The sequence below is a fragment of the Juglans regia genome, chromosome 14 (genome assembly GCF_001411555.2).
Source record: "Juglans regia cultivar Chandler chromosome 14, Walnut 2.0, whole genome shotgun sequence".
NCBI lineage: Eukaryota > Viridiplantae > Streptophyta > Magnoliopsida > Fagales > Juglandaceae > Juglans > Juglans regia.
In genome coordinates, this window is record NC_049914.1 from 21,694,873 (window position 1) to 21,709,360 (window position 14,488).

General features: G+C 33.3%; 3 protein-coding genes across 3 annotated transcripts; all 3 read right to left on the bottom strand.

Annotated features, from left to right (window-relative positions):
• Positions 1-1,806: 1,806 nt before the first annotated feature.
• Positions 1,807-4,406, bottom strand: LOC108985834. Its single transcript, XM_018958270.2, has 4 exons — positions 4,046-4,406; positions 3,143-3,354; positions 2,609-2,876; positions 1,807-2,376 (listed from the first exon to the last, which is right to left on the bottom strand). The coding sequence occupies exons 1-4, from the start codon at positions 4,295-4,297 to the stop codon at positions 2,068-2,070; spliced, it is 1,041 nt and encodes a 346-aa protein (XP_018813815.1). The 5' UTR covers positions 4,298-4,406; the 3' UTR covers positions 1,807-2,067.
• Positions 4,407-8,958: 4,552 nt separating this feature from the next.
• On the bottom strand, positions 8,959-11,530 carry LOC108985842. The gene is made up of 4 exons (XM_018958282.2): positions 11,267-11,530; positions 10,230-10,369; positions 9,844-10,105; positions 8,959-9,347 (listed from the first exon to the last, which is right to left on the bottom strand). The coding sequence occupies exons 1-4, from the start codon at positions 11,528-11,530 to the stop codon at positions 9,057-9,059; spliced, it is 957 nt and encodes a 318-aa protein (XP_018813827.1). The 3' UTR covers positions 8,959-9,056.
• Positions 11,531-12,833: 1,303 nt separating this feature from the next.
• Positions 12,834-13,262, bottom strand: LOC108985841. The gene has a single exon (XM_018958281.1). The coding sequence runs from the start codon at positions 13,260-13,262 to the stop codon at positions 12,834-12,836; it is 429 nt and encodes a 142-aa protein (XP_018813826.1).
• Between the last annotated feature and the right edge of the window lie 1,226 nt (positions 13,263-14,488).

Below are 14,488 nucleotides of genomic sequence, written 5' to 3' on the forward strand. Positions count from 1 at the left end.
AGATTTAAAGAGTAAAAAAGCGACAAAAAAAAAAAAAAAAAAAAACCGAAGAGCTCCTAGATGAGTCCTCTAATGAAAGTAATCGTAAAAAGCATTACGAGAGGATTCGAACAAAACCATAGCACAAATTAATCTCCAAATGTATAATAAAAAGTAAAACAAAGAATTTGATAAATAGAAAATATTCGTAAACAAATTTTAAAAATAATAATGATTCTACTTGAAAAAATGAAAAAACCGAAATTGTAAAATTATGGCACACATATAAAGCAAATCAAATGTTTAGAACTCATTATATTAACACATTAATAGGAAATGCATTAATCCATATAAGACCAATCAGTAATATAAAAAATAATACTTTTACTTTTCTTAATAAAACAAAATAAAATAAAATAAGCAATATAATTGCTTAATTCTTTGAGAAAACTACATGGAAAAAATTGGTATTAGACTAATAAAATTAAAAAAAATTATTAATATTAGAATTTGAGAATAAAAATTTTATTTTCCAAATGAAAATTATAATATTAGTTTAAGAAGTATTATTTAGTTTGATAAGAATATTATGAATAATAATTTCATGAAGATAAGTGTTATTTTTTTCAAATAATGTTTTATATGAATAGTGATATTATTTTTTAAGTCTGAAGATAATATTTTCATTTTTAAATTTAATCATAATATTAATGTTTTTTAAAAATTTCATCTAATTTTAAAGAAAAAAAAGTAACATAAAAATGTTATTTCACACCCATTCAAATGGTAAAACCGTATTTTAGGCCACATACTGCTAGGCCCAGACCTTAACTTAATTAGGCTTTGAAAACAGGACGAAATACTAATAACGGAGCTATATAATATATATTCCAGTTCTACTCTCTTCCAACTAAGACAAAAGCCTGAAAATATAGGCCGAAATGGAGAATCACCTGCTCTACAATGTTTTTTTTAAGTAATGATACAGTTTTAATGTATACAAATACTACGTACTTTTTTTTTTTTTTTTTTTTTAAATGAGACTTAGGTTGCATTTAGATGTTGAGTTGAGTTGAGTTGAGTTGAGTTGAATTCTTTATTAATATTAGTGAGTTGAGTAGTGAAGAGAGTTATGTGAGACCTATTTAAAATAAGTTTAAAGTTTGTTTGGATGTTAAGATGAGTTTAGATATATTTATGAGAATTTGTAAAGTTGGCGGAACCCATGACTGTTCACTGGCAGTGCTTGTCCCCCATCGCGCCAACCTACAGTGATATTTTGAAAAAAAAAAAAAAGACTTGTGCTAGTCGGAAGAAATAAATGAGAGAGAGTTGACGGCTTGATAGAGAGAGAGAGAAAGAGAGAGATGATGCTTGTCAGTAGAGAAAGAGATAGAGTTTACTGCATAGAGTTACGAAAAAAAAATTAAAGCTGGAAGATCAACTTTTATCAATCTATCTACAGGAATAAAACTCACCGACTTCATGTATAAAAGCAGTTTACTAGGTTGTTTGGATGGTTGAAGGAGTTTAAAGTGGAGGGAGTTCAGCTGAGTTTAGAAACCAAACACAACCTTAATATTAAAAAGTAGATTTTTAATGTGAATTTTGAATTTATCCACTAAAAGTGCAAAATTTACACGCTTTATAAACTATGATTGTATCTAACATAAGTGATTTATGTTAGACATAATTTTAAAAATAAGTAGCAAATTCAAAGCACAACCGGTCAGACATGGCTTTCCACTGTGTTTTTCCACAGCGATATCCTTGATCAGAATGGTCTAAAAAATGTGCTAGCTCCAAAATAATAAGAAAAAAAAAAGCTAAAATAATCTCCATATTATATTTCTCCAAATCCATTGTCTTGTACATGTTGACGGATATTGTACAAGGCGACGGATTTTTCTTTGCTTAATAAACTTGATCATTCGCGAGATTTGCATAGTTTAAAACTGATTACGATTATTATCACATTGGTCATGACCTTAAATTTGCTCTATAAGAAGTGCAAAACTTAGATTTACTACATAAATAAAATTGGCCACAATACACACGATGTAGGAGCACAACTTACAAAACCATGACCTATGTGATAGAGGGTTCTTCTCCAAGTAAAAGTTCCCTGAACATGGCCTCACACAAACCAGACTCGTGAATCATTAGATGACCACCATCGGAAACTTCATGATACCTTATCCAAGGAAGCTTCTTCGCCACGTATCGTTGCAGTTCATACGGCACAAGCTTATCTGCATGGCCTTGCCAGAGGTGGACAGAGGCCTCCTTATTAGGGAATGGATTTTGGAGCTCCATCGGGTCGAATTCCCAGTTTCCAAAATGCACTATGACGTCTCGATGGAGGGATTCATAGACACCTTGTTGTCGCACCTTGTACTGCAAAATAGAAACCATGCCCTTGTCGTAACTATAAGAGTCTCGGTAATAAGTCTGTATCAAGACACGAGACTGGCTCTCTATGCTGCCGAATTTGCTTTATAAAAAGATTTATCACATCAACATCGTGAAATGTGCACTATCTACGTCAGTTTGCAAATATAATCTTTTGTACCCACAAGTACACCTTTACAATTGAAAAATAGACTCTAGCAAGGAAGGGAAGTTGTACCTCATCAGGCATCCGTACTTCGGACATTTTCTGTATAGTTTCCAAGTCGCGTTTGTTAAACAGAAGAGGGAGCCTTTGCAAGTTAGAAGAGTAGGGAAACCATTTCTGGGTCAGCCACCAGTAGACAAGTCCAGGGGCAAAGTGTGCTATGCGGACTTTCATTTGCTCTATCTTTGGTTGCTTCTCGTAGTTCTCACTGACTAGTTTGGGAGGAAAAGAGGGCCACCAGAAGTTGATGACTGGAACCACAAGAGTGACACCAGCTAGCCTGCTAATTCAATACAATTTCAAAACAAAACAAAAAACAAATGAAAATAGAAACCTTTCGATCATTAAAGAAATGAATAAATATAGATATAAGTTACTATTGAGAGTATTTATTTTACATATATAATGCGGTAACACATTTAGACTACACATCTCTTCAAGTAAATGTTCAGAACAATCAACTAAAAGTAATTATGTAGGAATATAAAGTGTGTACTGTTATAATAACTTCTCTCTAAAAAAATAAGGAGAGGGGGGAATGGATGCCTGTGGGGTATGTATTTGAGGCAAGCCCAAACTGGGTAAGTTCCAATAGACATTCCAATGAGATAGAAGGTGGAGCCAAGATCCAATCTGTCGGCCAGTTCTTGAATATCAAGTGCTTCACTCTTCACCGAGCGCTTTGGGTTGGGATCACTTTCACCGTATCCAGCTCTGTCAAACGATAGTATATACACATCCAGCTCCTCCATCCTTTTCTGCACCGCTCAAAACCAATTTATGTACGCGTCCATTTCTCCGTACATTGAAATCTATTTAATTTATAATGGCAACATATTTTGTCTCATTAAATCTATGTTTATTGAATTTCCAAAACTTTCATTCACGCTGCGAGTACTGCGAGTATATATTGAATTGAGTTGAGTTGAATTGAATTTTCTATGAATATAATGAGTTGAGATGATGGAGCGTGAGACATTCTTAAGATGAGTTTAGATGTGTTTGGATATTAAGATGAGTTTAAATGTATTTATGAGAAGTTAAAAAAAGTTATAGATCTCATATATAAAGAAGTTTTCAATTAAGATGAGTTTAGTGATTTAAGAATTTGATATTTAAATATTAAAAGAAGTCTAAATCTGAACCGAATTCAACTAAACTGATTGCTGTCAAGGAGCGAAGCAAACCCACCATTTTGCAATTTTAAAAATAATCGTGTACCTACAAAGAGTACCTGAATTAGCGGAGAGGATATTTTTCTTTTTAGATGATATTAAAGAAAGTAACTTTATTTTTGGTATTTTTTTTAAAAAAAAAACTTGCACAAATCGTTAAATAGAAATTTTCTGAGTTATTCATTTTAGAAAGAAAAAATTTAAACCAAAACGGGAACCTTCGAGTGACAAGCAAAAGGGTTGGCTTGTGGGGAGATGAGTAGTCCATACATACCTCTGAGAGAGGCAAATATACATCTTTGGAGCTGTCATAGCCATGAACAACGATGACTTTGTACTTGGCATTTTGCTTAGGAACACCCCTCTCTCTGTAGGCCAAATGCCTTCCATCACTCAGCCTAATTCTTGGTGAAGTAATAGGAGGACCATTTGGTGTCCCACATATCTTGGGAGGTGGAGGCTTTGTGCTTTTATATACATATATCACAACACCCACTAGAAACAACGATGCTGCCATTGTAAGCATCTCTCTGCAAACAGAAAAAGAGATTATAAATGATCTCAGATAGATCTGTGAATCTATGAAGAGCCAACCATGGACAGAAACAGAGTAGTTTATCTTTATGACAGATAGTGGTTGTGGCTGTCATAGATGTGGGTTTTTGTTTATATACTCGTATATAAAAATAGGGTTTGTTGTTTTCGTACAGTAACATCCTTGACTTTCACTTAATTGCTATCTGATAAGCTAACCTTCTTACGTGCACTTAACAACAACATAATAATAAAATGGGGATAAAATCATCTTCTTCTGCATGATATGATTTCATTTCTGGGATTTCATTTCTGGGATGTAGAAATTCTTACCTTATACGAGGATTTCAAGAAAATTTAATTGTTCCGTTGACTAATTTTTTTTTAGATCATTACATGTATTTCGTCAAATTATAAAATCAAGATAGACTTGTAATCAAATTTTGTTGGTATCTTGTGTCGCATGTGAAGTAGTACTTCATGAATTTTGGGTGTTGAATATTTGGTATTGAACGTAGAAGAACTGAAACTCCTTGTAGCTGAGCAGTGACCAGTGACCAGTGACCAGCATGATTTGTTGGTGACTACTAGATACAAGAAGAACTTTCTTTGCATTGATTACATTTGAAACTCCTTGCATTCCTACCCAACTTAGGAAAAAAAAGACACATAAAAATAGAATAGGCATGAAATATCCATTGTTGTGATTTCAGCAAGGGCGCAATTAATATATAATTATTGATTTCTGGAAAAAGTTTAATCTTCTCGAGAAGAGAGAAAATTTATATTTGGTGTTACATTAAAACTAGGTGTATAGTTTTTAATATTTTTCTAAAAATATGATTTTTTTTAAATGTTTGGGTAGTTAAAGGGAGTTACTTAAAGTTTTTTGGGACAAAAATAATTTTTGAAATATACTAAAAGCAAAGTTCTTATCTTTTAAAAAAATTTGGGGCCTCTTAATTAATCCTCTGCTTAAAAACTTCCGAAGATAAAAATGAAATCTACTAGTTATAAGAGTTTTTGCCCGGTTTGGTAGTTAGTAACTTGTACAACACACTTTCAACTTGAGAAATGAAGCATTCTTGGATGCATATTATAAGGTACAAGGTTCAACACCTTGCAAATAATCGTTTGATTATTTGGGACTCTTCGGATGAAAATTCAGTGATTTAATCAATGTTGATTTGGTAGATGTACATTAATGCCAACCATCTAAGTCCCACATCCTCGTCCTTAGGCCGAAAGGTTTGTCTGCACTCAGGTTTTGGGATTGTATGGTCTAGTTTGGTTTTATAGATAATTTCATCGCATCTTATTTAATTTTTTATTAATATTAAAAAATATTTAAATATAAATACCTTTCAATTTGAAATTTTTTAACATTTTAACTTTTTCATCTAATCATTATAACTTTCTCAAACTTTCAAACAAAATATAAAAAATAATTCAATTTTTTCAAATTATAAAATAAAAATTATATTAAAACATTATATTATAATAATATTTTAACTTTATAATATTTGTTATTTAACTTTTTTTTTTCTCATTTTAAAATCTATTAAATACTTAATTTAAAATATCTTATTATTATTCACAAACTATCTTATTATTATTTATAAAATTTTATTTTACGTTTAAATGTTAAACGAAATTGAATTAAATTGAATTTTTTATGAATAGTAATAAGTTGAGATAATTAAATAAATTTTGTAAAATTTATTTAGAATGAGTATAAATATATTTAAATATTAAGATAAATTTAAATATATTTATAAAAAATTATAAAATAATTAAGCCCTATTCTGAATTTTTACTGTTTACTTGACATTGTTATCAGCCTACGAGCCCGCCAAACCTGCAAAAGAAAAAAAAAGTTTCTACAATCTTGCACTTCATTCCGGCGCAAGGATCAAATGTCAGTCGTGACTTTGAGTTGTGGGAACCAGTAAACACGTGCAAACTTGTATTGCACTCACTTGTGGGGCCCAGCCAATTTCAGTTGTCAGTTCTTCCGGTGCAAGGAATCCATTGAGTTCCTTTTGGTATAAGTTGCCGGCGCTATTCACGATTCATGGGTTTTGGTGAAGTGGATTTGTCAGTTGTGGGGCCAACCAATGGATTCAAACTTGAACTGATCCCCTGAATCTCAATTGTTTTCATTATACCATTGTACATCTGTCAGACTGTCCTTTCCACGTGGCTCATAACTAATATAGCCCTTCACACACACCGAAAGGGGTATGTCAAGGACTGAAAAAAAAAATAAAAATAAAAAAATAAAATATTATAGAGGGACGTCCCCATCAAATGGGGTGGCCATATCCTTAGAGATATAAAAAACAAAAATGCTAAATGTAATCGTCCCATTCAATCGCTGCGCAACCGACTGCCACGTCAGTTAAATGAAACGACCGTATTTTATAAAACGAGATATAATGTTTAATAAATCATTGTGTTTTACCAAAATTCAAAACACACCGTTTTGATTCTACTCCTCTTTTTTTTTTTACCTCATTCTCCTTTAAGACAAAACCGTTACTCCCATTTATCGTTAACTCCATTCTCCTTTGACGAGCCTTCTCATTCCCAAAGCCCAGCGACCTCCTCTCTCTCTCCCTCCTTTGAGTATCACATCGAAATGGTCCTATTTATAAGTGTTTTCCCCTTTGGTTGTTAGGTAATTACAAGATTGCGGTGATAGAAAACTTGGGTGCTACTGAGATGATCAATTTTTTTCCCTCTGAATTTCCACTTCCCCACATGCTAGCGATCCAATTAAAGATATCGATTCTAGTGGATATTTTTCGTAAATTTTCTGCTTGCATTATACGGTTGACTGAAGTGGATTTTCTCAAAATACGTACACTTACTCCATATTACAACAACCATTTTAAATTTGGGAGCACTCCTAGCCGGCCAGCATAAACAAACGAAGGTTTATCTAGAAAGATTAACAAGAAACAACAGAAATGCGTTAAAAATGAGTTTGGCAAAAATCTAAGAAATGGATTTGGAAAAAATCTTGAAAATGAGTTTGGGAGAAATATGTTAATGATAAAATCTAAGAGATAGGTTTTTTTTTTTTGGTAGAGAAATGCTTCAACATACCATAAATTTTGGTTGTGCTTTGATTTGTTACTCGTCGAAGAAAATCTTAACTTTTTACTTTGCTTCCCCTTTTTTTTTTTCTTTCTTTGCCTTTTCCATTTGCATTTTTGCTTTTTTTTTTTTCCCTTCCACGTATGCTAGCCGGTTACCCACGTTTCCACATGTCGGTTGTACCTAGTAGTATTGTATAAAAAATGCTATTTTTATCATTTATTATTATTATTTAGAGTTATTATTGTAAATTTTTATTTATTTTTACTTAATAATTAAGAAATTATTTTTTAATAATATTTTAATAATTTTTTTATTTTTTTAAATATTTAAAAGTATTAAAAATATATGTAAAAAAATGATAATATAACTAACGAACCAACAGGAAGCGGTGACTATAGAGTCACCCTTTAAGTATTCTCGTATATTTTTTTTTCAAACATAATATATTTTAAATTTTAAATTTTCAACTTTTCATTTAATCATTATAAATTTTCTAAACTTTTATACAAAACACAAAATACAATACATCTTTTTGAAATTTCAAAACAAAAATAATATAAAAAAAATTATATTCAAACAATTTTTTAATTTTATAATATTTTTTTAACTTTTTTTTTCTTATTTTTCAAAACCTAATAAAATATCTTAACTCAAATAATTTTACTACAATTTATAAACTATTTCACTACCATTTTTTAATGGTAGTGAAATGGCCTTTTTATTTTTTTTTTTCATTTTTTTTTTCATTTTAAGATATTTTTAAAAATATAAAAAAAATATTAATACGCTAATAGTTACTTCCTTAATCATTAAATAAAAAAAAAGAATTAAATAAAAAATTAAAATAAAGGATGTGTCAAAATGAGATGTTAAATTTAGGTGTCAAAGTAACATTTTTCATTTTGAAATATTCTAAGAGAAATAATAATTGCAGTCGTGAGTGTGCAAGTGATATGCAATCACTTTGAAATAAATAAATAAAAATGAGACTTATATGAAAAAAATTAATATTTTAATAGTAGATTCTACTCTTTTTTCAAAGCGATTGCATGACACTTATGTACTCCATAATTATATGTAGCATTACTCATATTCTAAACATCTAGACGATCCTATCTCTCTCCAACTCTCTAGATGCTACACTTTGGCCAGATATTTTAGGAGATTAATATCCGTAGTTTAGCATGCCTCACTTGACTCTTGAGTTTATCAAATTTGGGAAACTTGAATGGACTTTTTTTCGGGTTTGGTCATCCTAATGTGCAATTCCTGAATTTTGTATTTGACCTTACAATAGGGTTAGAGCAAGAATAATCTTCAGGCCCGGTTTGGATTAAAACTCACCTCAACTCATCTCATCTCATTATTACAACTTTCTTAAATTTCTACACAAAATATAATAAACAATTCAACTTTTTAAAATTCTATGATAATAATAATATAAAAAAATAATATTCTAACAATAATTTATTCAATTCATCTAAAATCATTTATATTCATCTTTGAATCCAAACGAGTAAAAACTAAGATGCTTTATTTTCTTCTGATTATTAACATGACTCCACAAGAAGAAAATTTCTCCATTTACATTACCACCATAGCAGCATTAAAGCAAGATCTAAGTGCTGAACATCAATGGTTTCACTTCATCCAAGCAAAAGTGATCTTATAACGGCCTCACATATATCGCTCCTGAAGAAAATTAGATGCCCTCCTTCAAGAACCTCGTGATAATGAATCCATGGAAGCTTCTCTGAAAGATAACTGTTAATCTGAAAGAGAATGACCCTGTCTCCATTGGCTTGCCAAATGTGAACGGAGACCTCATTTTTAGGGAATGGATTGGTTATGTCAGTAGGATCAAATTCGCATTTTCCATAGCCAGCTATTATGTCTCGTTGCAACGATTCATATTCCCCTTGCTGCGTTATCTTTTCCTAATGCAGAAACATGATGGATATTAAACTGCTGAAGCATTTTGCTATTTTTACTCCTTCCTCCTCATCCCTTACCCCCAGAGGAAAACTTGAAAGCCTTTGGACAGGTAACTACTCTTTAAATAGTAATAGATGGACACTGATATATGGATACTTCCATAGTGTATATTTTGGTGTCTTCTATGAGTTTTTAAGATAAAATTGCAAATTCGATGAGAAAAATACAGTTTTGCAGTTTGTGAAAAAACTTTAACAAATGCTAAATTAAAGATCGGAAATGTTTTCTAATAGAATATATTGACCCAAGAAAAGCAAACAACCAAAGAATGTAGACTACTTCCCAGATTCTGGGTTTAATGCATTAGATTTTTAATGTCACACAAGTGTATCAACACACAAGGAAATTTGAAAGTAAAAACCATGTCCGATGTGACGTCTTTATCAAAAGATATTGATGTGGTGTGGTAAACCATAAGTGCATCGGGCATGTGATTACCTGGCCATTGCTTGGGGCTTCTAACAACCTTTTCAAGATCTCAATATCGTGGTCATTGAACATTGCTGCACCCTCCGTGCTCAACGTAGGGAACCATTTCTGAGTCATCCACCAATGGAATAACCACGGAGTGTAGTGTGCAATTCGAAATGTCCATTGGTACGATGGACGCAAGCTCCCAAATGCCTTTCTTGAAAGATTGGAAGGTACAGATGGCCACCAGTAGTGCACAAAAGGAGAAAGGAGGGAAGCTCCCAACAACCTGCAATAATGTCTCAGTAACACATAGGAAGCAACAAATCAGAACATAATAATAATAATAATAAAAATAATAATAAAAAGAACATGGTAGTTGGAATTTGAAGAAGCAAGGTTCAGGGCAAGGCCTGTGTGGTATGTATTTCAGGCAACTCCAAACAGGGTAGCCTCCCATGGAGGCTCCAATTACAAAACCAGCTTCTGGCATCTTCCAACTAGCCTCTCCTCTTTTCACTGTCATGCCATTTCTCTCCCTACTACTATCAACCTGCTCTTGTTTGAACTCTGAGAGGTTTTATTGAGCTTGTATAAACAACTCAGTAGGCCCTTTGAATCTACCCTCAAATACATAAGTATTTCTTCTCAGCCAAATATTTCCATAACTGTTGCCACAACACTAACTCTTCACTTTACAACTTTTCATCCATCAACTGCCACAGACAAAGGAAATCCCCTTCATATCGGTGCCACTTTTGTATAGGACTAGAATTCTCAGCTCACACATCTGCAGCTGCACTACAACTCCATAATACACGATAGACAAACTCTTCTTCTAGACCACACACTGGACAAAGTGAGTTTTCCACTACCTTTCTTGTAGCTAAACTTTGTCTTGTAGGCAAGCTATTACTCACTACTTTCCACATAAATATCTTCACAACCTCTGGTGTGTTTAAATTCCACAAACTCTTCCAGCCACCCTTCCAACCTTAGAATCAGATGGACCCCCTTTTCCCCTCCTTTTTCTACACATCTCAAGGTGGTATTCACTTCTCACACTATAGATCCCATCTTTTGTGAAAACCTAATTCCTTTTATCTTGGGAATTAGCCTGACTAATAGAAAGACCAAACACAATTTCTGCTTCATCTTCTAACAAAGTATCTCTTACCAGCTTGTAATTTCACATAACATTATCAATCAATTCTTTCACTTTTACATCTGCATTAAAATTCTTAATAGGAGATTGAATGCTTAATAAAGATGGCCTAGGAATCCACTTATCTCCCCAAATACTAATATGCTCACCATTCCCAACCCTCTAAACTAACCCCTCCTTTAACAGCTCTAAAGAGCCCCACAGACTTCTCTAGGCTTTTGAAGGCCCACCACCAAGCGTGACATTTAAAATCTCAGTATGTCTAAAAGATTTTTCCTATAGTACCTTTGCTGCAACTGAACAAGGTGTGGTAAGCACTTTCCAACGTTGTTTAGCAAGTAGAGCTTGGTTGAAACTTTCGAGCTCTCTAAATCCTAGGCCTCCATCAGACTTTGCCATCCCCAATTTTGTCCAGCTCTTATACTGGATCCTTCTGTCATTTTGTTTAAAACCCCACCAGAATCTGCTCATTAAAGCTTCTATCTCCTTAGATAACCTTTTAGGAGGTTTAAAGGCATTCATATGGTATGTAGGGAATGCTTGTGTCATTGCCTTCAACAACACTTCCTTCCTCGAGAGAGAGAGAGAGGAACTGGTTTTCTAGTTATTTATCTTATTCCATACTCTATCCTTTATCCCTCTAAAGATATTATATTGAGACCTCTCCGCCATTATTGGCAGCCCCAAATAATTCTCAGAATTATTTTGCACCCCTACTCTAACATTCTTAACTATTTTAATTCTCTCATCTCTTTGAGTATTGGAACTGAAAAACAGGGAAGTCTTCTGTTTGTTTAAGCTCTGCCCCGTGGCTTGGTCATACAACTCAAGCACACTCTTGATCCTCCTCCATTCCTGCCAGTTAGCTTGTCCGAAGACAATGCAATCATTTACAAAGAGCATGTGAGTATTTTTGTAACCCTTCTAGCCACTGACACCCCTTTTAAATCCTCTCTAGCTTCTACCTGGTTAATCAAAGTACTCAACCCCTCTGCACAAATAAGGAACATATATGGATACAAAGGGTCCCCCTACCTCAAACCCTTTGTTGGTAGGATTGTAACTTTTAGTTTCTCATTCCCCAAAATTGCATACGACACATATGACACACACTGTATTATCAACTCCACCCATCTATCTCCAAAACCCATCTTCACCATCACTGCCTTCAAATACACCCACTCTACTCTATCATATGCTTTAAAGATATCATGTTTTAAGGCCATACTCCCTCTTTTGCCCTTCTGCCGCTTTTTCATATTGTAGAATTTCATAAGTAGATATAATGTTGTCAATGATGAGTAGGGATGAAAGCTCTCTGATTCTTGGAGATGACTTCATTGAGAACCAATTTCAGTCTATTAGCTAGAGTCTTAGCAATAATTGTATAAAGCACATTGCATAAACTAATTGGCCTATAATCTCCCACTGTTTTAGGCTCCTTAACTTTGGGTATCAATGCAATAAAGGTATGATTAACAGACTTCAACATACCTCTACCTCTCAGAAAATTAAGAGCAACATCACACACATCCTCTCCCACAATTTTCCAATATGTTTAATAAAAGCAGGTCTGATAACAATCTGGCCTTGGAGACTTCAAACGGCCAATTTGGTGTAGAGCAGCTTCCACTTCCTCTTTAGTAAATTCTTTCTACAGTGCTTCATTTATAGCCCTTGTCACTCTAGGTTCCATAGATTGCAGGCAGATTTCAATAACTCTAGTCGATGGTGCAGCTGTTTTATATACTTCTGAGTAGTGATAATTAAAAGCCCCTGCTATGCCTTCTTGATCCTCCCATAATTTGGTTTGAGAATCCATCACTGCTTGAATCTAATTTCTCATTCTTCTCTAGGTTGCAGAGGCATGAAAAAACTTGGTATTCTTATCACTCAATCTATACAAGTTCCTCTTAGCCTTCTGTCTCCATTTGACATCTTCTTGCACCAGCAACACCCTTACCTCATTCTGTAACTCTCTAATTTCCTCGACATTTTCTAGTCCTTCATTATCTTGCAGCTTCTTGATCTTCATAGTCAATCTCTTTATCTCTTTCCCTCTATTACTATCTTTATTTTTAGCCCACTTCTTCAAGACCCCACTACAAGAATGTAATAGCTTCAAATGTTGATTACACGAAGAGATATCACTCATTATCTCTGTAACAGAATCAAAATGGTCTATTGATTGCCAATAATTCTTGATAATGTCCTCACACCCTTTAGCCCCTACCCACGTAACCTCAAAACGAGAAGGTTTATTGACTTGTAAAATAGTCATAATTTTTTATTTCGACGTCAAATTAATGCATGAGTGGTGGCATTGGAAAGTTGCTCGCCTTGAACTTAACAATTTAATATCACACAAAATTATTTAGATTGGAAAAATAGCTTGGTAATGAACTTCGCTAGACATCTCGCGTCTTTATCAACCAATTATTGCATTGATGCGTACAAGACTTCTCGATCGAGCAAACGGGATAGGCTGCAATTCCAATTAAACGTTTTTTAACATTAGCTATTGATAGACACAAAAAAATTTCACAAAATTAAATCTATAAGCTGATATAGACTCATATGATACGTTAGATATACTTTATTTAGACAGAGTGTTGTCTCATGGCCGTTTGTCTGTAGAGAATATTAGCAGTAGTGAAGACTAGACCAATCCTAAAAGGAAATAGTGTACTGGTAGAGCTCCAAATGCATTAATTGGTTTATGGTAATGGTTGATATGAGGATATCCCTGCATGTATCCGGTCATGTTTCTCTAATCAATGAATGATGACAATTTCCCTTTAAAAAAAAAAGTAGCAAATAGAGCATAGATAGGTTAAATGAAAACCCAAGGGACAATTTCAGTGCTTCATCACAAAATCATGCTCTAAAGAACAATGATCAAAATTTATATAACCAGATAAGTTGAATCAGTGGGCCTTAAAGGCTGCCCACATCATAAATTATATGTCCTATGTTTTCAGGCAATTTTCCGTGAGAGGTCACAACAATCACATTTTTTTTTATTCTCTCAACAATAATAAAAATATATGCCTTCTTTAAGAAATGAGTTTCCTTTTACTCACTAACAGAGAAAAGGTTCCAAGTGAGTTTGCAATCCTTATTCCTAGCTACATGAATTTGTTGTGGACCTTATTTGTATACTGAATATGAGATCTTTACAAGCTTTATCAGTTTCAGTAACAAAATCCACCTCCATTGCCCAATAAATGTTTTGCCATAAGCTTATTCGTTTTTCTCTAAATTTCAATTAAGTACATTCTCAATCACTTTTATTTTTTAAAGAAAACACATCACTTAAATAGTGCACCACCAAGGCCTTTATAAATATCTCAGTCTCTCAATCATAGTGATTTGGGAGTAAATGAGTGCAAGAGAAAAGTCAGCAAGAGTTCATGGAAGATTGAAGGCTTGTTATGCAATGTTATAATAGAGAAAGGGAGGACAAGACATGAAACTGAAGGACCTAAGGCGTGAATGGATATAAAG